The sequence below is a fragment of the Temnothorax longispinosus genome, chromosome 2, assembly GCF_030848805.1.
Source record: "Temnothorax longispinosus isolate EJ_2023e chromosome 2, Tlon_JGU_v1, whole genome shotgun sequence".
NCBI lineage: Eukaryota > Metazoa > Arthropoda > Insecta > Hymenoptera > Formicidae > Temnothorax > Temnothorax longispinosus.
Window position 1 is genome coordinate 14,560,363 of NC_092359.1, and position 24,456 is coordinate 14,584,818.

General features: G+C 37.7%; 3 protein-coding genes across 3 annotated transcripts; all 3 read left to right on the plus strand.

The window, feature by feature from the left end:
• Window positions 1-6,040: 6,040 nt before the first annotated feature.
• Window positions 6,041-18,506, plus strand: LOC139825269 (uncharacterized). The gene is made up of 11 exons (XM_071797846.1): window positions 6,041-6,997; window positions 7,248-7,346; window positions 7,597-7,683; window positions 7,865-8,052; window positions 8,672-11,909; window positions 12,136-12,373; window positions 13,159-13,333; window positions 13,770-13,948; window positions 14,019-14,084; window positions 16,347-16,579; window positions 18,306-18,506. Exons 5-11 carry the CDS (start codon window positions 11,883-11,885, stop codon window positions 18,504-18,506), a joined length of 1,119 nt encoding a protein of 372 aa, XP_071653947.1. The 5' UTR covers window positions 6,041-6,997; window positions 7,248-7,346; window positions 7,597-7,683; window positions 7,865-8,052; window positions 8,672-11,882.
• Window positions 18,507-19,524: 1,018 nt separating this feature from the next.
• Window positions 19,525-20,829, plus strand: LOC139808492 (uncharacterized). Its single transcript, XM_071770541.1, has 2 exons — window positions 19,525-19,882; window positions 19,997-20,829. The coding sequence occupies exons 1-2, from the start codon at window positions 19,765-19,767 to the stop codon at window positions 20,827-20,829; spliced, it is 951 nt and encodes a 316-aa protein (XP_071626642.1). The 5' UTR covers window positions 19,525-19,764.
• Window positions 20,830-20,836: 7 nt separating this feature from the next.
• On the plus strand, window positions 20,837-23,185 carry LOC139808493 (uncharacterized). Its single transcript, XM_071770542.1, has 5 exons — window positions 20,837-20,966; window positions 21,044-21,096; window positions 21,181-21,413; window positions 21,496-21,667; window positions 21,762-23,185. The coding sequence occupies exons 1-5, from the start codon at window positions 20,905-20,907 to the stop codon at window positions 21,869-21,871; spliced, it is 630 nt and encodes a 209-aa protein (XP_071626643.1). The 5' UTR covers window positions 20,837-20,904; the 3' UTR covers window positions 21,872-23,185.
• The last annotated feature ends 1,271 nt before the right edge of the window (window positions 23,186-24,456 follow it).

Genomic DNA, 24,456 nt, shown 5'->3' on the forward strand with positions numbered 1-24,456 from the left:
ATACCTCTCGCCCGTTCGTCGCATGGGCACGTTCGTGGCGAAGATATGCGAGTACTCATAGTTCGTTTGGGCGAGGTCGAGTCTTACACACTCACCCCGTCCCGGGTCCCTTACGACTCATCGTGCCCCGTCGAGTCACCATACACTCACGGTGCTTTTGGACACCGCCGTCTTGGCGCATCACCACTCGGGTGGCGCCGAACGGTAGGACCTCATTACCGCCGTCTTGGCGTAGCACCATCGTCCTCCCGCTATCACGGAGGGCTTCGGGTGTCGCCAAACGGTCGGACCTCATTCGGAGGTCTCTCGTTACCGCCGTCTTGGCGTGTCACCACTCGGGTGTCGCCAAACGGCCGGACCTCATTCGGAGGTCACACATCGTCACGCGTGAGGTCTCTCGTCCGCACGTCGCATGGGCACGTCGCGGCGAAGATATTCGCGTAATCGTAGCTCGCTGAACGAGGGCGAGGCCCTACATCCTCGCCCCGTTATCGTGCACCGTCGAGTCATCGGACACTCACGGTGTCCGAGGACACCGCCGCCTTGGCGTGTCACCACTCGGGTGACGCCGAACGGTAGGACCGCATCACCGCCGTCTTGGCGCGTCACCATTCGGGTGTCGCCAAACGGCCGGACCTCATTCGGAGGCCAAAATTGCCGACGTCTTGGCGTAGGACTCGCGCTTCTCCCGCGCTCACGGAGGGGGCGGGTGCCGCCAAACGGCCAGACCTCAGTCGGAGGTCGTCAACAAATGTTGCTCACACGCACGCCCTACTATCTCGATTCGCTTGACAAACCCATTAGCGCAATCATTCGGAGCGCTATGTTGTCTCGCATCCGTTTGTGTCCGACCCTTCGACTTCCGCGGATTTTGCAAATCCACTCGTTCAAATCTCGTTACAAATAAGCGGATTCGTCGTTAGATAAAATTAGTAGGGTAATCGCGTATATCATACGGTTTACGATTCGATCCAGGGCCAAGCCGGTACCCGCGACCTTGACCGTGGATCAACTCGAAGCGCATTCGGCGCTACTGGCGGTGGTAAAATTGGTTCAGTTAGAGTCCTTCGGCGAGGAAATTGATCGATTGAGGAACGGAAAGAGGCTCCCAAGCCGCTCAGCAAACTCGCTCCGTTTCTAGACCCAACGGGACTTCTCAGGGTGGGCGGCAGACTCAGCCACTCGGGACTGGGTTTCGAAGCGGCCGGCAATACTGGATACTCGGAGTCGATCGCGCGATACGACGGGTCCTCTCCGATTGTTACGGGTGTTTCCGAGCAAATCCTCGCACACTCCAACCCCCCATGGCCGATCTACCGGTCGGAAGGTTGGCGCGGTCAAACCGTTCTCAATTAGCGGCGTGGACTTCGCGGGTCCGTTTTCGATAACCCCCGGCCGAGCTCGAGGAGTCTCTTCATTTAAGGCATATGTATGCCTGTTCGTATGCTTCGCCGTCAAGGCGAACCTCATTCGGAGGTCATAAACTACCGCCGTCTTGGCGTATCGTCATTCGGGTGTCGCCAAACGACCGGACCTCACTCGGAGGTCAAACGAGCATCGCTTGCGCGCGCACCATTACCTCGATCTCGTGGACAGGCCACTTATTGCGATCACTCAGGTTGCTTTGCTGTGTTGATCCTGCGGGCTTTCCCAGGGTGGGCGGCCGGCTCGCGGAATCGGGGTGGCCATTCGAGACCAAGCACCCTGCTCTATTGCCTACTAATCGTCGGTCAACCGAACTCGTTATTGAACAATTCCACCGCGTTATCCAAGTCGCCACGGTGCGAGGCGAACGGCTCGATTCAGCGGACCCTGGTGAGGCCGTGCCCCTTGTCCATGGGCCCTCCATCACGGGCGACCGATCCCGAGTAGAAAAATACAAAACGTTGTATTTTGGTGGGCGGCATGGTTGGCGCTCACATGTAAATAATGTACATAATTGTAAGATATGTTTTGAATTGCGTTTGATACTCTCTTGTGTATTAGTCAGTAAGCATAATCGTGAAGTTATCGTCGGTTTGAGACTCGCGCGAAACGTTGGCGGACCGCGACAGGTGTCAATACTCGCGCGACTCACCCGACTCGTGCTGCCCGCCCACGGGTGGCAAGCCTAATTATTGGGACAATAGTACTGGTTCGCGCCGTACTTCCAGGAGAGAGTTTCCGGAGCACGTTACGCCCGTAAGAATCGCCGACACGTTGAGACGGAGTACGAGCCAGAGTCGAGTGCTCGAAGAATATAACGACGTGTGCCTGCTTGCCCGTTTTGTGTGTTTGCTTGCTGCTCGCTTGCCTGCTTGCTCGCTACCTTGTCCGCCTGCACGCCTCCCGCTTGCTATCGAGGAGGACTCGCACCTGAGGAGAGGACAGACGAGAACGGCCGAGAGACTACTCCAGGAGGGCGCCGGGCTGCGATACGGTGAGTCGCTTCGCTTGCTTATCCCGTTTTTCGTGAATTCTATTTCGTTTGCATTCGTGAGGGGATTGCCCTTTTGGTCCTTCGAACCACCCTACTACAGGTCAATCGCAAATCCGGGGAACATTTGATACCCCCCCGAGCATAACATGAGAATGTTAGAGTGTTAATATCATCTATTACTTAACTGATATTATCGGTTTCTTAATTTTAACACTTAAATTTTATCAATTTCTATTGTATTTTATCTAATTTTTGTCTTTCTTACCAAATAAAAAGATATTTGCACAAAATAACACTTGAGATTACTTCAGGACACTTCAAAAATACTTCAAGTTCTATCCATTTCATTCTGTTACATCAACACTTGGCACTACTGCAGAGATAAGAATTAAAGAATCGTACTTTTTTACTGTTTATAACGATTTATCCTTGATTCTCGTCCTTGTACAATAACATAAGATACTCAACTCGAGAATTATCTTGCTCGAAATACTAAATAGCGACTTCACGGCTTAATATCAAAATGTTTATAAGATTTGCAGATGAGTTTATACGAGATTTAAGTGCTTACATTATGAAAACTGTTAGTTATCATAATACAGCGGATAAACAAGCAGAAAGTAATTACCATTGGTTTTTCTTAGCTAAGCTGTTTGACCTCGATGATAAAGAATACTATGTAAACTCCAATAAAGAAAGTGGATTAGGAAGATATGATATATCGGTCACCCTTAAAAATGGTACAAAAGCAATTTTATTGGAATTTAAGCGTGCACGTAGAGAACAAGAACTAAAAAAAGCAGCTAGACTTGCGCTAAAACAAATACAAAAGAATGCCTATCATACCGAGTTATTACAGCGTCCTAATGTACAGAAAGTAGTAAAAGTGGGTATTGCTTTTTTTGGTAAGTTAGTTTTAGCCGCCTATGCTACCTATGACTTAGTTAATAAGCAGGCTGGAACAGTAAAAGTAACGGATAAATATTGTCGAAGATAGTGATACACATTTTGCGATACTTTATCGTACGACATGTTATTATTTACAAAATTAAGGACGCCAATCTCAAAAGATAATCTCCCTTGTATCTAAAGCCTTCAATCTTCTGAAATACTCCTTCTTTGAATATATGTTATCGCATGCTGTCGTTGACTTTAGCTAAATTGCACAAAGCTGTTAGAGTCTGGCAATTCTCATTAACGGAACACTCTGGGTTCAGAAAATTTACGATAGGTTGAACAAACTCCGTGAGTAGTTGACCAGGAAATATAACCTCAGGACGTTTCGTGAGTGCCAAACGGACCAAAGCTAGCGAAGCTTGTTTCTTTCCCTCGACTATGCCATCCAGCGCTAACGACAACAATGCCTCCGTGCCACCTTCATCAACAACCATTTCTCTCACAAAAAAAATCTGAAAATTTTCGACTTTCTAACGTGAAACCTTGAAGTTTTCCTTGCAAAATCTTTTTTTTTTTTTAATATTTCTACGATTTTTTGTTACTGAGTTATCGTGGATTGAATAAAAAATCAGGATTTTGTCTTTGATTGCTCATAACTCTCTTAAAAAATCATTGTATCGCAATTTAAAAAACAGATTCTTAAAGCTGAAACTTTGCTTTATTGAACGGTATAATTGCCAAATTTTTTTAAATAACATTAAACACAAATGATACAAATAAGTGAAAATAATGTAAAAATTAGCGATTTTTCTCTTTTTTATTTTGACCCAGAAAACAATTGTGCAGGACAATAAAACAAATTTATTCTTTATTAAATACCTTGCATTTAAATTCTGGAGACCTGGTCTACGAAGATATTGCAGAAGCACAAAGAAATATTGTTGGACGCGATTAAAAAGGGCATCGCGGATTCCGACTCTGAAGCGCGAGACTTTGCCAGGAAGTAAGTAGTCCTTTGTGGACGGATAAGTTCCAACGATGCCTGTCTTCGTTTACGACGAGATCAATTCAATAACGTTGATAATTTTATCGCTTTTTATAGATCATACTGGGCACTTGAAAAGCACTTTCCCTACGATGCTAAAAAATTATACGATAACTTGGATCCGTTGCACCAGCGCTACTTGAAATCTGCATCAATAGCGGCAGTAGTAACAGCTTAAATGTAGTAGATAACGCGAGATCGCTTAGCGTGCGCTCCGTGAGATCTCTCAGCAATAGCGGCAGTAGTAACAGCTTAAATGTAGTAGATAACGCGAGATCGCGTAGCGTGCGCTCCTTGAGATCTCTCAGCAATAGCGACAGTAGTAACAGCTTAAATGTAGTAGATAACGCGAGATCGCATAGCGTGAGTTCACGTTTATACGACTGTGATGAGCGCGGCAGGTAAGGACTTCCCGCTTGTTTATTACCTCGATAAAACGCTCCATTAAAACGGAATACATTGCGATTGAATATATTAATGTTACTCGTGCTACAATCCTAATATAAAGGACTTGTCACTCTGTTTTTATGCTGCTTTGCGATTTCTTCTCTTCTTTACATCCGTCCTTGCCTCGGTCTTATCGTCAATCTGGTATCCCAATACTACAAAGACCAACAGACAGTTACTGCTGTAATTGTTCTATCGTCATTTTCTTCAGAAATAGATTGCACTTTGTACATGTCGTTACGTCACACTGCGGAACTGTTGTCTTACGTTAATTTTCTGTTTTTTTAATCTTGCACAGAAGTTGTAAAGTAGAAGTTGATGTAAACGTAAAGCTGATACTCCGCATAATTAATTTGTCTTGTATTTCTGCAGATCGAGGCAAGGTCGGTAAATGGACGACGGCGCAGTTCAGAGAGCGATTAGACACGGAAACGCGGCTGCGGGAGAAACAGAACAACGATCGAGTGCGAAATATCGAGGAACTGCATGATGAAGTAAAAAAGCTAAAGGACCAGTTGTTCAAGAAGGATTTAATCGTGCAGCAATACGAGAAGGATCTCGCCGAACGGGACAGATTGTTTAAACAGAAGAGCTTATCTCTAGAAGAAAAGTGTCAGGTATACGAGGAGAAGTAAATCGAATATAAATATAAAAATAAAGATTTTGTAAAATAAGATAACACAAGATTCTGATTATTACTAAGAAAACGAAAAGTTGTAACTGTTCTCCTGCATAAGAATGTATAACTTGCATGTAATGTTTTTGCATTTTTTCTTATCACTTCTCGAAAGCTTGGTTTTTACATTATACACATGAATTTTATATTTCATTGTAATCAAAATTATATATATTCGAATAAAGAAGTGAACTTAACGTTTTGAGTTTTATTGATATGGAACAATACTTTATACTTGCAACTTGCAGCAACGTTTCGAAGAAATGGAAAGCAAGATTAGCGACCTGCGAGACAATACGCACCAAATTGAGACAATAAGGCTCCTGGGTAGTCACCGCAGCCATATTGAATTTCTTGCTATCTCGGCGAGAAATTATCCTATTTTATGTTGCGGTATTTTTCGAAATAAAAAGACATTTCAATAAAAAATCATTATAGATCGTTTCAGCACACTTCTAAAATTGACCAGATACTTTCCCTCGACAATAAACAAACAGCCATAAAACGAAGCCTAAACATACGGAAAAACAAGCCGTATGTTTACGCTTGTGATTTCTGCCCAGTGCTCTGAATGTCAACGTGAAGAAATTCAAGCAAGCGCGGGTAAACGGCGCACCCTGTGCCCTTTACCCATAAAACTGCTGGGCTGCTGCCCAATCCCAGGTCCTATCAGCTGGGTAACGGATGCAGCCGGTAGTACTGAACAGGGTAGCGTTTCGCGAGGCGAGCGCGGCGTGCTCGTGCGTGGGAGGTACCCAATACGAGCGGGGTATATGGCGCACCACGTGCCGTATATTCCTAAGGCGCGTCGACTGCTGCCGAATCCCGGATCTCCGGGCAACCGATGAGCGACGCGTTAATGTTAATAGTACGGGGCGACTTGTGCGATTACGTGGTAGCTGGGGGCATGGCACCGACCACGGCGACTCGTCAAACGTGAGCTAAGATCGCTCGACACGAGTACTACGGGGGTAGGGAGCCCCGCCGGGAGGCTACCGGTGCCCTACCAGATGGTGTCGGACTCGTAGGGGCAGAAGATTCGCAAAGCCGAGTGAGCGGCATAGGGGGCCTAGTGTGGGTCACACTATGAAGCTTATGTTGCGCATTACCTATAATGGGGGTGTTATGGCACCCCAACCTTGTCAGTTGGGCTGATCTAATCCGAGTGGATCACGCCCGCTGCAGGAACCCTGCTATCTGGGGAACACCACAGGTACAATAGTGAGTCATGAGTGCGTTACGGGAAACCGTGCCCCTACGTTTAAAGGGTCGGCTTGTCCGGGAGTACGTAATCGTCAGGTATAATGTCGGCTCTGATTCTAGCGTAAAGGGAAGTACTGTTGACGTTGATCGTTTTTTATCTAATTAAAAAATTTATCTAATACCGTATTTTCGATTTTTTTAAATTATATTGCAGATGTGCTCTAGGCCCTTCAGTTTATTCGGATACGGTACTACCTGGCACGCAACATCAGATGACTAAAAGGAAAAGAAAAGCATTAGTTGATGAGATGTAATTATTCGTTTTGAATATCTTCATAGACGTTATTATACACCATTGAAAATTTTTTTCTTATTTCTACTTGTAAAACATATTATACTGGCACAGTTTGGCTGGAAAAACCTGAATCCTGTATTTGTACGTTACTCAAATAATCTGGGCAGTTAGATACGTGACAATGCAATCGCTGTATATTTGTTTTTTATCTAGTTAAAAAATTTATCTAATACCGTATTTTCGATTTTTTTAAATCATATTGCAGATGTGCTCCAGGCTCTTCAGTTCATTCGGATATGATACTATCTGGCACGCAACATGAGATGACTAAAAGGAAAAGAAAAGCATCAGGAGTTGATGAGAGGTAATTATTCGTTTTGAATATCTTCATAGACGTTATAATACACCATTGAAAATTTTTTTCTTATTTCTACTTGTAAAACATATTATACTGGCACAGTTTGGCTGGAAAAACCTGAATCCTGTATTTGTACGTTACTCAAATAATCTGGGCAGTTAGATACGTGACAATGCAATCGCTGTATATTTGTTTTTTATCTAATTAAAAAATTTATCTAATACCGTATTTTCGATTTTTTTAAATCATATTGCAGATGTGCTCCGGGTCCTTCAGGATCAACAAGCTATGCAGGTTTTTATTCGGATATGGCAGAAAAGCACGTACTACCTGGCACGCATGAGTAAGTGTATATACATACATACATACATACATTATATATAACATTGATAAATTTTACTGTTAAAAATTATAATTTTGGAAACAACGTTTTTTTATCTGATAATGAGGAATATACATTATTATAACACTTTAAATAAATTTCTTTAATACCGTATTTTCGATTTGTTTAAATCATATTGCAGTTGTGCTCCGGGTCCTTCAGGATCAACAAGTTATGCAGGTTTTCATTCGGATATGGCAAAAAAGCACGTACTCCCTGGCAGGCAAGAGTCGCACACTCAATTTTTGCCTAAAAATATCATGGACTTTCTGCGGACGAGCGAGGCTATAGTATTGGATGACATACGGGATTACTTTGATCCAATTACAGGTGAAGCTAAAATTAAATGTCCTAGATGTCCCATGATTTTTGACAATTATGCAGACAGACGTGACCTAAGACAACACTTATCAACACATAATATATTTCATAAAAACCAGTACTTTTCTGATAAGACGGTTCTAGACAATTATGTCACATTCCTACCAGAAGTAAATTTGGGTCAATGTAAACTTTGTGGTAAATACCGTTCTTATGCACGGGACATTGACATTGTTAGGAAACATGCACAAAAATGTTATAACATTAAAAAATTAATTTAAAAAAGCATCGATGAGCTTATGCGTATACATAAGAATTTAAAACTTAGTGACATACAGAAATACTTTATTCCAACAGATTTATATGGCAATATATACGGTAATATAAAATGTCCTGATTGACGCGATATTTTTTGTAGTCGTACACACAGACATGAACTAAGACAACATTTAAAAGAATATAACTTTCATGAAGTCTAAGATATTAAAAAAAAACGGAAAAATATTTCACATTCTGAAAATGCTTCTAAATAAGTATACCTATATGTAAACGTTGTGGTTCAATTATTTCTTATGCAGTACGTTACTAGAAATCTTAGAAATCGTGTAAAAAAATGTTATAAAGACAGCTGACTGATTTACTAACAAGGAAACCCACGGAAGTGACCCTCTCTGATTTTGATGAGCTTTTAGTATGTTATTCTCTAGATGAAATAAAAGTTGAATGGTTTGAAGAGTACTTTAAAACAATGACAAAAAATTTCTTAAATTTTTATTTTCTAATAAAAATAAAAAAAGATTAAAATAAAAAACTTTATTTTGTTATTATTCTAAAGTGCTCTTTAAACCGCTCAACTTTTGTTAAAAAACTTGTTTTTCTCATCTCTTTTATAGTTTCGGAGATATTCGGCTTAAAAAAGAAAAACCAATTCTTTTTCAAGGGGTGTTTCACCCCCTAAACGTACGGGCACGTGTAAAAAATACGTGTCCCTTATTTTCATCTAGAGAACAACATACTTAGAAACTCATCAAAATTGGAGGGGGACACTTCCGCGGGTTTCCTTAGCAAGTAAATTTATATACAAATATTAATAATCGATCCAAATATTAAAAAAATAGACGTAGCAAAACTATTAATTGCTGAACAAAAATGCAGTAGATATAAAAGTTTTCATAAAAGCACCTATATATTTACAATTCCAATTAGAAGTGTTTTATATCGCAATATTATGTTTCTATTTAACAAGGAAAGGCTCAGAACTGAACTCCACCGATTTCGATGAAACTTGGCAGGATTTACAGAGAAAGTTCCACCGAATATAATGTCACCTCTATTTTTGGGTGCAGACAGTCGACCGATTCATTATATTCTTAAGAACTTTCTTTGTAAATCCTGCAAGTTTCATTGAAATCGGTGGAGTTCAGTTCTGAGCCTTTCCTTATAAGTCTACGACTATACGTTTACACAGCAACTTATATACCGTATGCTATCCGATCTAAAATTTTTCTTTTTATCATAATGATCACTTAAATATGAGCCGTAAAATTTATTTTGTAAATAAACAAACTTGAAATATCCGCTATTTTACGCTGGTGAGCTCACTTCGGACTCCTATTTTATTAGAATATTGTCTACGGTCACTTATAAGAGAGATATACTTTAAAAATTGTTTAAGTATTAGAAACTCTTATTTAAATAATTATTTTATGAACAAAAGAAAAATTTTTGATCGGATAGTATACGTATTTATTAATCAGATTGTAAGTCGCTGTGTAAGCGTATACAGTTATTAATAAGTTTGTCGAAAATGGTTTGTCAAAAATTGTACTAAAATGAATAAGACTAGGTGTTTACATCCATATCCAAAACTAAAAAAAAATAAAACAACCGAATTAACATAAATTTTTATTTAATATTTTATTTATTCAATATTTTATTAATTATTCAACCTTTTTTTAACCGCTCACATGCCCTTACCTTTATGCGTGATAAACATACAAAAAAATTAGAGATTTATGTATGTCAAATATTTATCTGTTTATCATAATTATGGCAAATTTCTTATCTTGTTTTTGTGTCTTGTTACGCCGACCCTAAGGCTGATTTACAATGTGCTCTTTGCTTTCTGTTTTCTGCTCTTAACGACTCTCCCGTATTTCGCAATTCCGTCGCGTAACGTAATGTTTCTTGTCTCTTCTGAAGTTCGTCAATTTTTATCTTGGGCGACAGAGAACAAAAAACATCGCGTTACGCGACGGAATTGCGAAATACCCCAAGCAGCATTTTGACGTCCGCCCGACGTTAAGATAAACACACTTAACGTTGGTATCCAACGTTTTTGCTTAGTCGTTTCAACCCTCTTTTGCACTAATTTGGGGAATCAAATTTAGGTTGTACCAACGTTGGGATCCGACTTATATAAGTTAAATTAAGGTTACATTTTTTCCACTAGTTTTAACATTGGTATAAGTAATTTTTGTAAACTTTGATTTTGTACACTCTGCTAGACCTGAGGTTATTTTTTCACAACGTACATTTTAGGTGTAGTTTTCGTGCTTCTATTCAAACCATATGACGGCATTGGTGTAATAAATGTATCATAATACGTACTTATCAATTTGGCACAAATAAAATGGCTTTAGAGGAAAAATATAGTTTGCGCAGTCTTTGATACTATTGTAATTTTGCCATAAATACACAAACCCAGCACTGAAAATTTATAACGAAACCCATGCACTTTATTGATAAATGTGGAAATAATAGGTCGAAATTAGATGAATCCCTTCTAAAATATTCGAATTTACTAAATATTCTATTAAATAACTAAAATTTTCAAAATGTAGATCTTAATTTTTTTTTATCAAAATTACTTTTAAGATAAACAAGTTGTCAAAACTTTAACAACAGATATTATATAAATGCTTTAAATTGTTAATAAAGTGCGTTAAAAAATATAAATCTAAAGATACTGGAAAATGGCGGATTATTTGCCTTCCTCTTTGAGGAATGAAAATGGCGAAGTCAGCGTTCCACAACGTCAGTCAGAAATGGCCATAGGCGACGTTTCACAACGTTAGCGTTTTACAACGTTTGATAACAAAACGTTGGTTTACGTTGGGAATTACGTATTGAAGTCGTTCGAAAAGTGTAGTGCAGAGTATAACGAACGTTAAATATCTTAACGTCGGGTAATTATTCCTCCAAATTAGCACATCGCTATTCGAGGCCAGTAATTGTAAGGAGAATAGTGGAGCCAATGGTCGTAGAGCTTACAAATCCGGTAAAGACATCGGGAAATACTATGTTACTGACCTCAAAATACCGCGACGTAGTTTACGAATAAAGTAAATTTTCTATAATAGATTTGGCCTCATTTAACACTGGACCCTACCATCTCTTCCATTTCGTAACTCACTAAAGTACACCTATTGTAAAACTACAAAATTCGAAGAATTGAAAATTTAAAATGACCAACTGAGTCGACTCTGAATTATGGCTCCTGCACACAGGATGCGGCAACGCTAGGGAATAACGCGTGGCTCACGCGTTAGCCAATCAATCGACCGCTTTTCCGGAAATAATAGATATGTAACTTCCGCCGCGCGTGAAATGTTGAACTTGATCCTACTTTTGCCGCGCGGAAGAGAACGTCAATCAATTGTACCAATAGATACCATAATTAATTTCTAGTGAATCTTAAAAAAATTCTTGAACGCGGAGAGTGGAGACGCATTGTGCGATTTATCGTCGGCACGTGAAGAGTAATAAAAACTATTTGAGTTGAGAGGTTTCAACTAAATATTTAAAGTTATTTTCGGAAGAGACAATAGTGATATAAAATGGATGATGATCAAATACAAGATAGAGTGAGTAATAAGAAAGAAAACTGCTAATTAATACTTGCAGTAATTATAGGTTATGTAAATATTCATGTACAGTTATGTATGACATGGTTATTAGTTTATGTAATAATAGATATAAAACTTAAATTATACATAGTACAAATAAATTTGTATTACATTAATATTTTTTCACAAATTGTTATTTATATTTTATATTAAAAAATAATTTATACCTCATTCTTCTTTGCAGTGGTGTCAGGATTGTGATACTGTGGTCCCAATTTCAGAGAATCATGATTGCAGTATTTACGTTGATAGTACGATTAGTAGTAGTAGTACTAGTAATACTTCCAATAAAAATGATTATTCAGAGAGGTTAATTGCTGCGGTATTTGAAAGAAAAATTTTGTGGAATTCAAAACTGCCTTACAAACTTAGGGGACCATTACAGATAAAACTATTATGGACTGAGATGGATACATGTTTGGGTAAGGTTTTATGAACATATATAAATTGTGACTAATCATACAACACTGTGTAAAGTCCTAAAGCTATGTACTTTATTTTCCACTAATCATGTTTATGAATGAAACTAGATTTAACTAATGTGAAGCAATTAAACTATAGAAGGAGGCAGGGCTAAGGGGGGGGGGGACACAGTTGGGTATTCGTGCTTAGAATATGACTGGGTTTGTCTTGACGCTTTCAGCGCTGTAAGCATCATTTTATTTTTGTTGCACATCGAACATCAAACAAAGATAGAGCGATGCTTTCAGCGCTGAAAGCGTCAAGACAAACGCAGCCTTATAAATTAGTAACATGAAATACAGCAACAGTTTCGATCTTCAATACGTTTCATCTTTAGTGCTTAAGATGAAATTCAAGGTCAAAATATTTGTTATTTTTTATGTTACTAATTTAAAATATATATTCTAAGCACGAATACCTAAACTTCGTTTGCTAGCTCTGTTTTCTTCTATTGTTTAGTTATGCAAACTTTGTTTATTATTACATATTGACAAAATTAAATTTTTTGAATTTATTTGTAACGAGAAACATATATGGATATCAGTTTTATATTCTTTGATTTGTAAAATAGAAATTGAATTAATATTTACTTGTTATTTTGTAAATTAATACTTAATTAATTTCTAAAGATATTTTTAGAGAATTATAATCTTGTAAAAAAGAGGGATTAATCGTTGCAGATTAAATTTATTCGTTTTTCTTAAAAAAGCTATAAATTAAATGTTATAATAAAAACTGCATGTAGGTACAACTCCTGGCACAAGTCAAATAAAATGGAAAAGCCTAAGAGATCGGTTTGTCAAAGAACACACTATAGAATGTACTTACGTTCCGAGTGGCAGTGCAGCTGTAAAGAAAAGGAGCAGCTGGCTTCTTTACGAAAGTTTACGTTTTTTAGTGCCAACAATAAATTACAGAAAGTACATATAATAAATTTTATTAATAAGTGATATGTGTATACTTGTAAACACTGATTCAATGAATAATTCAAACACTTGTTTCAATAGTTACACAAGGTCTCAAGATTTAATATCGATCTCACAATTCTTAAGTCTTTTGAAACTCATCAAAATAACAAGTGTTTTAATCGTTCTGTTCACGCGAGTGTACATGTATAAATATAATACATATATAGGGTTGCGTGAAAAGAATGGAATGTCGTTTTATGAATTTAAATTTTAATCTTGTATTAAGAAGAACACATAATTCATATTGATCTATCATATAATCCCTCTGTTTTGCTATTCATTCCTATCTTTTCTCCAATTTCATAAAAATTTTTTCTATAAAAGTCAGCTTTTAAATATTTTTTAAAAAATCAATTTTGATTCGGTCATAAATTTTAATCTATTTCAGAACAACAAGTAATATTGAAAATATAAATCCTAATATGCTGCCATCATCCACCAAAAAAGCAGAGCATGTTATTTTATCAATTCTTAGTATAAGCAATATTAAAAAAGAGATGCAGTATAATCAAGAAAAAAATAAAAATATTTTATTAAAGTCGCAATTGCTCCCATCGAAACAAATTTGTAAGTAAACAAAAATTGCTTTTTTTCTAAGTTTTAATATATTTTTCTTATATATTCTCTTTTTATATAGATAGTAGACAGAATTCTACAAATTCTGATACAATAAGTGAATTAGTACATCAGTCCAAATGCAGTAGTAAGTACACATTTTTTATTAAGCCTCCTAGGTACTCGCCGCTTTTATCCTTGTTTGATGATTACATCAGAAGCGAAAAATGATACGTGGAGAATTTTGCGTGCCATTTCCAAGTAAAAAAATATTTGCATAAAATAACACTTAGATCACTTCATTACAAAATTATCACAAAATAATACTTTAGATTACTTCAGCATACTTCGAGAATTATCTCTTTCCCTTACAGTTAATAAACAGTTAATAAACAGGCGCAAAGTGAATGTAATACGAAGTCTAGTCATGCGCCTGCGTATAAACCTGCAAGGTTAAGCTAGTCGTATTACATTCATTTTACGGTTGTTTATTAACTGTCAAGGGAAAGGGATAGACCTCGGAGTATTTTCAAAGTGTACTGAATTAATCTCAACTGTTTTTTTATGCAAATATCTTTTTATTTGGAAATTGCACGCAAGAATTTTTAACGTGTTATTTCTCGCTTGTGACGTCATTACAGAACAACAGAAGCGGTAAACACCCAGGAACCTTAAAATTTTCTTTTTTTTTATCTATACTTAAATTTTTGAAGTAAAACTTCTTTAGGTACGGTAGTGAGTTCGATTCGCGACACGAAAAAGTGTAACGGAAGTGAAACTTTTTTGATACGGTAGTAAGTTCGATTGTGCGACACGAAAAGTGTAACGAAAATTTGACCAATAGGCGTACGGCGTTGGCGAGACGGTTCTTCTTCTGGCACGGTAGTAAGTTCGATTATGCGACACGAAAAGTGTAACGAAAATTCGACCAATAGGCGTACGAAATAAAACTTCTTTGGTACGGTAGTAAGTTCGATTGTGCGACACGGAAAGTGTAACAAAAATTCGGCCAATAGGCGTACGAAATAAGACTTCTTTGGTACGGTAGTAAGTTCGATTGTGCGACACGAAAAGTGTAACGAAAATTTGACCAATAGGCGTAACGGCGTTGGCGAGACGGTTCTTCTTCTGGCACGGTAGTAAGTTCGATTATGCGACACGAAAAGTGTAACGAAAATTCGACAATAGGCGTACGAAATGAAACTTCTTTGGTACGGTAGTAAGTTCGATTGTGCGACACGAAAAAACGTCACGAAATAGTGTCACGAAAATTCGACTAACAGGCGTACAAAGTGAAACTCCTTTTGGATCGGTAAGTAAATTCGATTTTGCGACTCGAAAACGCGTCACGAAAATTCGATCAGGCGTACGGCACTGGCGAGACGGATATAGTGAGAACTGCGTATAACACTATATTTTCGAGTTGCGGGCGGCTTGGACCCAGTCAGAAATGATTCATCGAAATAATATCGATTCGACGTCGTTCATGTCGATTCGAAATTTGTGTCGAAATTTAGAATTTATCGAGCAACCAAAAAATTGCGTATAATAGACAGTTTATCGCGAGTTTTGTGTAATTTTTAATATTTTAGACATTATATAACATATGGTTTATATATAATTCAATATTCTTAAAGTTTATTATTTAGAGATCGAATCGACATCGTTTCGACGTCATTAATGTCGAGAAGTTGTTAAGCGTCGAAATGACGTCGAAACGATGTCGTTATAGTTTGCGCGTATATTTCGTGTGCAGGACACGCATTTATAATATTGCTCCGCGGTATAGCAACACGGTAGCCAATAAGCTTCTGGTTCCCGGAAAAATGATCGTTGGTTGGCTACCATAAGTACCGAGCCGCTTCTTTTGTCGCGCGACAAGCGTTTCCGCATCCTGTGTGCAGACTGCAGGAGCCATCAGCCATCACACGCCTTCCGTGTCTTGCCGCGCTTTTTCGTTTCACTCAACGAAACTGTATACAGAAATAAGGAAAGTGAATTTACTCATTCTGCCTAAGAGGTTTTATCTCATTTCGCTGTGCTTGAGTGTGTGACCATAAAGCGATTGCTGTGGATTGCTGTAACGATGGAAAAAAGTCCGGTAAATTTTTTAGGTTATTACTATTTTTAAGTTATAATTTTCTCAGTTGCGTGTAGTAGAGACATCAATTCTTATCTTTTAGTGTCTTTTACATGTTTTATCTGTTAGTACTTTAGTTATTTATAGTATTATCCGTTTTAGTACTTGTAACGGCTTCGAAGTATTATTAACTTTGTTTTTTATAATCTGTTATATGTCAGATTTATTCTAAACCTGTGAAGAGGAAACTGCATAGAAAAGCTATAAAAACTGCCATGAAAAAGCTTAAAGTAGATGAATTGCGATTGAGAATCAATAAAATTTATGTAGAATCTTCGGATAGTAATTCAGATTATGAGATATCATCCGATTCTGAAAAAATTGCAAATTTTGACGAAGGCTATCATGTTGCTACTGCTTCTGAAAATAATAATAATAGTGATACGATATCTTTACAAAATGACGAACAAGTTGCCGAAGAAATACATATTATGGCTGATATGCAGAGTGGGTTGAGCAGTGAGAGTAGCTCACAGTCTGACAGAAGTGAAGTCGAAGAGAATGTGATGGTTTTCAGGAACGTTGCTGAAATGGAACAATTTGTTATTAAATCAGTGCGAGAATGGGCTTCTGAATCAGGTGTCCTTTCCATGTTAAAAGTTGATAATTTGTTAAAGCGCCTCAGTGTTGGTCTTCCTAATATGCCTAAAAGTCACAAGACACTTTTGAAAAGTAATTTTAATCTGGAGATAAGTAATCTTGAAAGTGGAGGAAAAATGTGGTATAAAGAATTTACAGTTAATTTGGACCAGATGTTTGTAACGATGCACCCCGTGCGCTAAGCATCGTTCCCGGCAAACGACCGCCGGATGCCGCCCGACCGACGACCAGTCGGGCGAAAACCAGGGCGCGGTGCGCCCACATTTTAAACGCCTTTCAAAACGCACCGTGTGCGCGGGCCAAGCGCGGCACCGGTGCCTCCCGACGAGCGACGACGGGAGCCGAGCCGCCCCGAGGACGAGCGCGGCGCCGCGCCTCCCCACCACAGCGCGACGATCGGCGCTCCTAGCAAACCCGCCGCGCCGGGCGGGTATATAAACCGCCGTTCCGAGAAAAAGAGACACTTCGTCTAGAGATCCGCTTCCAAGACGAAACCTATTCCCGACTCCTAGGGAACACGCCAACGAGGTCCGGTGCTCCGAGCCTCGACTGAGAGCTCTCAGGTGTTCTCGCACTCCTTCAACTTAAACCCCGAAGGCACGGTTACGCGGGGTCGAGCGCGCTCGGCCTCGCAACGAGGGCTCTCGCTGCCGCCGCCCCGGGGCTCCGGAAATCCTCCTACGCTACGCGTTCCCGCACGTCATCGCGATACCGCGACATCCGCGAGCCTCCAGGCATTATACCGCGTCCGCCTACATGTAATACGTCTAGGTAATATACCGAGCCCGTGTAATACGTCTATGTAACGATACCGCGTTCGTTGCTAAATACCGCGCCGTTATCAAGTGCCAGGGCACTACCTGTAAATATACCGCGTCCGCCTGTATGTCATACGTCTATGTAACGATACCGCGTTCGTTGTTAAATACCGCGCCGTTATCAAGTGCAAGGGCACTACCTGTAAATATACCGCGTCCGCCTGTATGTGATACGTCTATGTAATATACCGAGCCCGTAAACGATACCGCGGCCGCCTATGCACTCAAGTGCATCCGCACTACCTCGTCGTTGTATATATCGCGTTCTGTCCGTCCCTGCGCACATACCGCGCTAACATCCCGCTTCGGGTATACCGAGTCCGCCGAATAGCGTGCTACCCCGTCCGTTAGCGAGTGCATCTGCACTGCCCCTTTTCGTTGTATATATCGCGTCATTTCGTGTATATAATTGAACTGTGAATAAACTACTGCATGTCTCACTAAATTGATTATTGTTTCTGGGCCTGTCATCGGACTCCTGATCCCGCACACCAGTCCGCGTTCGATAAAGTCAGGCCGTTACATGTTATTACAAGATTATTTGCGAACTCATGGAAAGATTATAATTGATATTAATATTGACGGTTTGCCGCTTTTCAACAGTTCTAAGCTTAAGTTTTGGCCAATTTTAGGACATCTTGTTGGGACTTTAATGAACCCTTTATTATTGCTGTATACTGTGGGAAAAGTGATCCTCAGAATATTGAGGAATATCTAGAAAAGTATGTTAGTGAATTAGAAGATTTATTTCATAATGGCTATGAGTATGAGGGTAACAATTATGAAGTTGTAATTAGAAATTATGTTCTAGATGCTCCTGCAAGGGCATTTATTAAATGTTGTAAAGGGCACTCAGGTTATGCAGGTTGTGAGAAATGCACTGTCATTGGAAAATACCATAATCACAGAATTACTTTCGTGGATCTTAATCAACCCCTCCGTACAGATGAGTCTTTCAGAAATCGCGAGCAACCTCAACACCATGAAGGAATCTCACCACTTGAAAGATTAGGAACTGGGCTTGTGTCACAATTCCGTCTTGATGCAATGCATCTTTTATATATTGGTGTGTTCAAGAGGCTGCTTTATTTTTGGTTATTTGTTGTTGGAGTATGGAAACTTCATAGAGATGTCATCAATCTTATATCTGAAGTCTTTGTGTTTCTTAAAAAATTCTGTCCCCATGATTTTAATCGAAAACCAAGATCTCTAAACGATTTTAAACTGTTCAAGGCCACTGAATTTCGTCGCATACTCTTGTATGACGGTATTGTTGCTTTCAAGGATTTGATTCATGATAAAATCTACAAACATTTTCTCCTTTTGCATAGTGCTGCCTATATTTTGGCTAGTTCTACTCTTGTTCATACTCATTTCCACCTTGCTGAGCAATTTATTAAAACTTTTATCTCTCATTCAGTAGTTCTTTATGGAACGAGTTTTGTAGTGTATAATGTACACTCACTCATTGTCAGTCACTTACCTAAGGAATGTCAGAAGCATGGAGCTATAGATAATTTCAGTGCCTTTCGCTATGAAAACCGTCTGAAGTCTATGAAGGATTCCCTGCGATCGAGTTATAAACCGTTGCAACAGATAGCTAGACGTAATTTAGAAAAAAAGAAAAAAATTGAAATTATTTTCGATTCTAAGCCTAATCAGTTTGTGCTCTCTTTAAAACACTTCATTGCAGATGAAATTATTCGTGGCCCACAATATCGTAAGGTAATGTGTATTTTAAAATAGGTAAAAAGGACTCCTGTTTTAAAACTGTCAATGGTAGTGTTGTTTTGCTAAAAAATCTTGTTTACAGACACCGAACTCTATTTTTTATTGGTTTCAAGTTTAAAAAACAGGAGGACTTTTATACGTATCCACTCCTTTCATCTGAACTAGGTATTATATGTGTTTCTCAACTCGAGGAAAGAAGAGTAGCATATCCTGTCAGTGATGTTCAGTGCAAGTGCTATTTGATTCCAAATAGAGATAATTTCTTGTGTATGCCATTACTTCACACAATTCCATTGATTTAAAGAAACTCCATATAGTATTATACAAGAAAAAATATGTAGATATCACATTTATAGAATATAATATGTTATATAGTTATATAAATACAGTGTATTTTTATTTCTACATTTTACACTTTATACTTTTTATTTTCTGTTTCACAGTTTGTTGTGCTAAAATTTCTGCCCACAAATGAAGATCCAGATATATACATTGAGGTTGGTTTAAGAAAGTAGATCTGCACAGACCTTGACGATGAAATGTGTGGACAAACATATTGGCCCCCTAATCCAAAATCTGTCACACAACTGGTGAAAACTGAACAATCTTTTAAAACTGATTGGCCAAAACACAAAGTGGAAATTAAAAGATTTTATAGTAAAATTTTATTTTATTCTCCTATAAAAATTTTTATATACAGATTGTCACACATTATTATGAGATCGGAATATGTAGATATTTTTTTAAAACTTACATTTTTCCTCTATTCAGATACTTATCCACAAGCCCGCGAAGCTGTTTCTGGATTCCTCGCTGATTCAAATTATGAAACAGAGATAGAGCAAAATATGGGCCGAGGGAGAAGAAAGAAAAAGGCTCGGCAAATTGGGTCAGACAGTGATACTGATTCTAGTGGCCTTTCAAAAATAACGACAAAAATTATTCCTGCTCCCCCTGCTGTGCCTTTCAAAAAAGTTTCTTCTGATACTCAAAATTGGGATACTGATTCGGATGCCAGCATCTCGTCAAAATTGTTAAAGAGTTCCTCTATTATTAAGTTAAATAACAAAAAGCCTAAAGGAGGAAAAATAACTGTTCAAAGAAAAGAGCCATCTTCTAAGCATTCCGCGACGGAATTGAAGAAAGTAGTTCAAACAGCAAAAACAGTTGCAGCCTCTAAAATGAAAAGGCCGGAATCATTGGCTTCATTCAGCAAGACAAAAAGTCCCTTAAAATCCTCAACCTCTTGCAATTCATTACTTACAAATAGCCCTGTTAACTGTGACGAAAGTGCTGTTCAGGAAGGGATGACTCTTTCTTCGAACGTACAATCATTGACGCAAGTACCTGACCGTGTATTCAGTAAGGATGATTCAACTTTAACGAAGGATCTTACATCAACTGATCATCAACCAACATCAACTTTTAACACTGATTCTGTGGACACCGCGCAATGCAGCAGCAATTCTTCTAATTGTAATTGTTGGAATATGAGTAATTTCTCCGCTACACGTGATCAGCTGATGTGCGGCGATGTATGCGCGAGAGTGTGTGAGTGCGTGTCGCGCGACTGGGGAGCGCTGTGTGGTGCGAAACGGAAGTAGTACGTATCGAGCCATAAAAGCCTAAGGATGGACGATACACAGCTGATCACGAGTATACTTGTATCCATGTGAATCATGGAGGTAATTATGTATAACTCGATAAATATATTAGTTCAAGAGAAGAAAGCTGTAGCCAAGTGAGTGAACACCTTATTTCACCGATCCAGACCGATTTTCCAAACAGTAATGATAAACCAAAATTATCTAATTCAAGCGCTTCCCATCGACGTACATTGTTTAAAGAACAGTTGCATGATAAGAATACAGGTAACATTTTGTTGCAATACTAGTGTAAAATAAATGTTAGCTTTCTGTGCCTGTATTACTATAATTTTTTTGTATTTGTTGCAGAGAAGACATTAAACACCGAAATGACAGTTAAAAGGACACTAGTTACAGTAGAAGAAATTTCTGGAAAGTTAGACATTCTCAATATCAACGTGAGCAAGCTTATGAGAGCTATAATACCCTCAGAAAAGAGAATTTCGCGTCCTGAGAGAATGCCAGCATTACCTTTGCACACAAAACAACATTTAAAAGAATTTGAGACTTTCTTACAGGCGGATCATAATTTGGCTGCTGCTGTAAGCATAATTCATTTCTTTACGTACTTGAAAAAGTTTTCTTCTACGTGTTTACTAATGTTTCATTATTTGTTGTTTGCAGTGTCACTACATGTCTAATCACATGAAGCTGAGCGCGAAGAATCCCGAAAGAAAAAGTGCAACAAACATGCTAACAAAATTACTCTCTAACACACTGGCAGGTGAAATGAATTGTGACGGAGGTAACGGGAAAATAGCTTTCAAAACTCTCAAACTATACAATTTGTTTCAAGGTAATTATTTACTAATACATTAAGTTTATTATTATTATTTGTATGTAAAAAATGCAAGATGTTTTGTGTTATATGTACATGTGTCTTGTTTCAGGAGCTCTTCAAATAGCATTTCCGGATAGTGATCTCACTGAAGCAGATGCAGCCTTGGCTGGGTGGTTAAAAGATGCAAAATGGCGTAAGCAGCGGCAGCTTGGGAAATAGAAATAAGGACTCGCAGAAGAACAAGTAGTTTCTTTCATGAATAATAAATTAAAAGAGCTTTAAGTTTAGTTATTATGAGTAATATAAACTCCTCTCGAGAAACTATTTTGTAGAGATTGAACAGTATGGGATTATATGTACTTAATTATTACTTACCAAATAATAGGTCTTTTGGTGAGAATCTACTTTGACAGATTATTTTGTTTTACAAAGAAAGTCATTTATGATTATTGTGTTATTTTGGTGTTTAGAAAAAATACTGCTAGCTGTATTGGGTCATATTTTTTTTTTAATTTCACGTTCATATATAGTCTGAGTTAGGTATACTCCATCCAGCAAGAGAACATCCACGGGTTACACATAGATAGGCAAAGTGAAAACGTAGCGCGCTATGTACCACGATACGTAAGTATACGGCACGCTCGGTGTGGATCAAGGAGAGCTTTTTATGCGCGGAAATCTGTTCGAAACGGACGAGTTTTTGTCTAATCCGTGGATTTTCTCTCGATGAACGGAGTACAGGTCTGAATTCTGAGATTCTTTTATTTCCTCACAAATTAAGTAACTGCTCCGATAAAACACTTTCATAAAGAAATGTGATAAAAACGTTGTTACTCTGACTGAGTGTTGTTCTTTTAGTATATATATTTTTTAAAAGTATTTTTATAATTAAAATATATTTGTTCGGCTGTGTATGTGTAGTCTTTTAGTTTAAAAACCGTAAAGAGCTTTGCAATAATTGTTGTATAACATGCGTATACCTAAGTAAATTTTTTAAGAGAATATTTTTTGTTATACGAAATAATGACCCCGATTTTCATCCATTTTGCGCAAATTCTTTTAGAAATTTTTTTTTACAATTTTTCTTACAAAATTTCTTCGGCAAATTCTGCTCGACAGTAAATAACTTACAATTCTTGACAACGTTTACAATAAATAATTATAACAAAATGTTTGTATTGTCAACATGTATAAGTACTCACTATTTGCAAAAATTACGTTGTAAGACTTATATTTTATTTTTCCATTACTTTTATATTATGATATACGTAAATCGAGATCATTTCTTCGTGAAAATATGATATTTATTACATTATGGATAATTATATTATCAAATTACAAGTATCTGTTCTAATAAATTCAAATTTAAAAAGTTAATGATAATATAATTTAATTATTTTTTACTGTCATGTCCTTGTGTATTCAAGACTTTTTGGAGTGTTATCGTCCTCAGGTAATGGATAAGTCTTATTTTGTTCGTATATTTCTTCTAAATAGGACTATACTGTCACATTATACCTGATGTAATATATATGTGTGTATATATATATATGTATTTTATATATATATATATATATATATATATATATATATATATATATATATATATCATTAGAATTAATGATATATTTCTGATATTTTAAAAAACATTTTACGTGAATAAGAATAAGTTCATAATTTATACTTTGTTTACTTCAAAAATAATCTTTCAAATTTTAGTCAATATTCGACCGAGGAGATCGAAGAGATCGAGAACAAGCCTACACTTTCGGACGCAGAAAGTATGTATATATTCCAAAGTTCGGAACTTACAAATGTCAATAATTTAGAATTGTTTGTAGATTTATCAATAACCGCGTTATTTACTTCCGTACGGTTACGTGGAGTGAATAACTTCTTCTCCTTCTTCTTTATTTTAAGTTAGGCTAACGAGTTTTCTGCCATATTAGGGTAAAAATGTTCTCATATTAATTGTAAATAGTTTTTAATTTTGTAATAGTTGTAAGTGTAAATGATTTTTTGTACATATGTATATGTAACTAAAATATAATTTGGAAAAACAGCATGAGTCTCAAGATGATCCTGATAATCCAATAGGTGTTCAAAATATTGAGGCTGATAAAACAATGCAAGATTTTAAGAACTGGTGACAAATTAGTTCAAAAAATCGACATATAAATATGTTTAAAATAATTTCAAAACCAAACGCAGATCAAAGAAGAGTATGATAAAGAAGAGTTTGATAGATTCGGTGTTTTTTCGAGGTGATCAGACGTGGCGACAACGCATAATTTAATACTCTTCTGCTGCACAAGAATTATTGTCGACCTTACTCATTCGGAAATTCTCTTAAAGACGAATACGTTATTTCCTTTTTTTCTAATTATTTATAATATTTATATTGTTTTGGATATTAATTATATGTTTCCATTAATAAGTTATCATCCTAGTAAAATTCTTCTAAAAACACTTCAGCAACGTATTCAACCTTATCTTGACAGATTCCTCAGGAGCAAGCGGGATTTGTTAAGGGTAAGGGTACAAGAGAACAAATTTTCAACTTGCGTCAACTTGTTGAAAAAGGACGCGAGTTTGGGGTACCTATGATCATATGCTTCCTAGATTATCAGAAGGCGTTTGACTGTGTAGATTGGCCGCGGCTGTGGAGGGTCATGGTCGAAATGGGAATCCCGAAGCACCTAGTGTTCTTAATCAAAAATCTCTATGAGGCAAACTTGACAAGAGTGCGCCTTGAGTTGGATGACTCCTCCCCATTTAAAATTGAAAGAGGAGTGCGCCAGGGA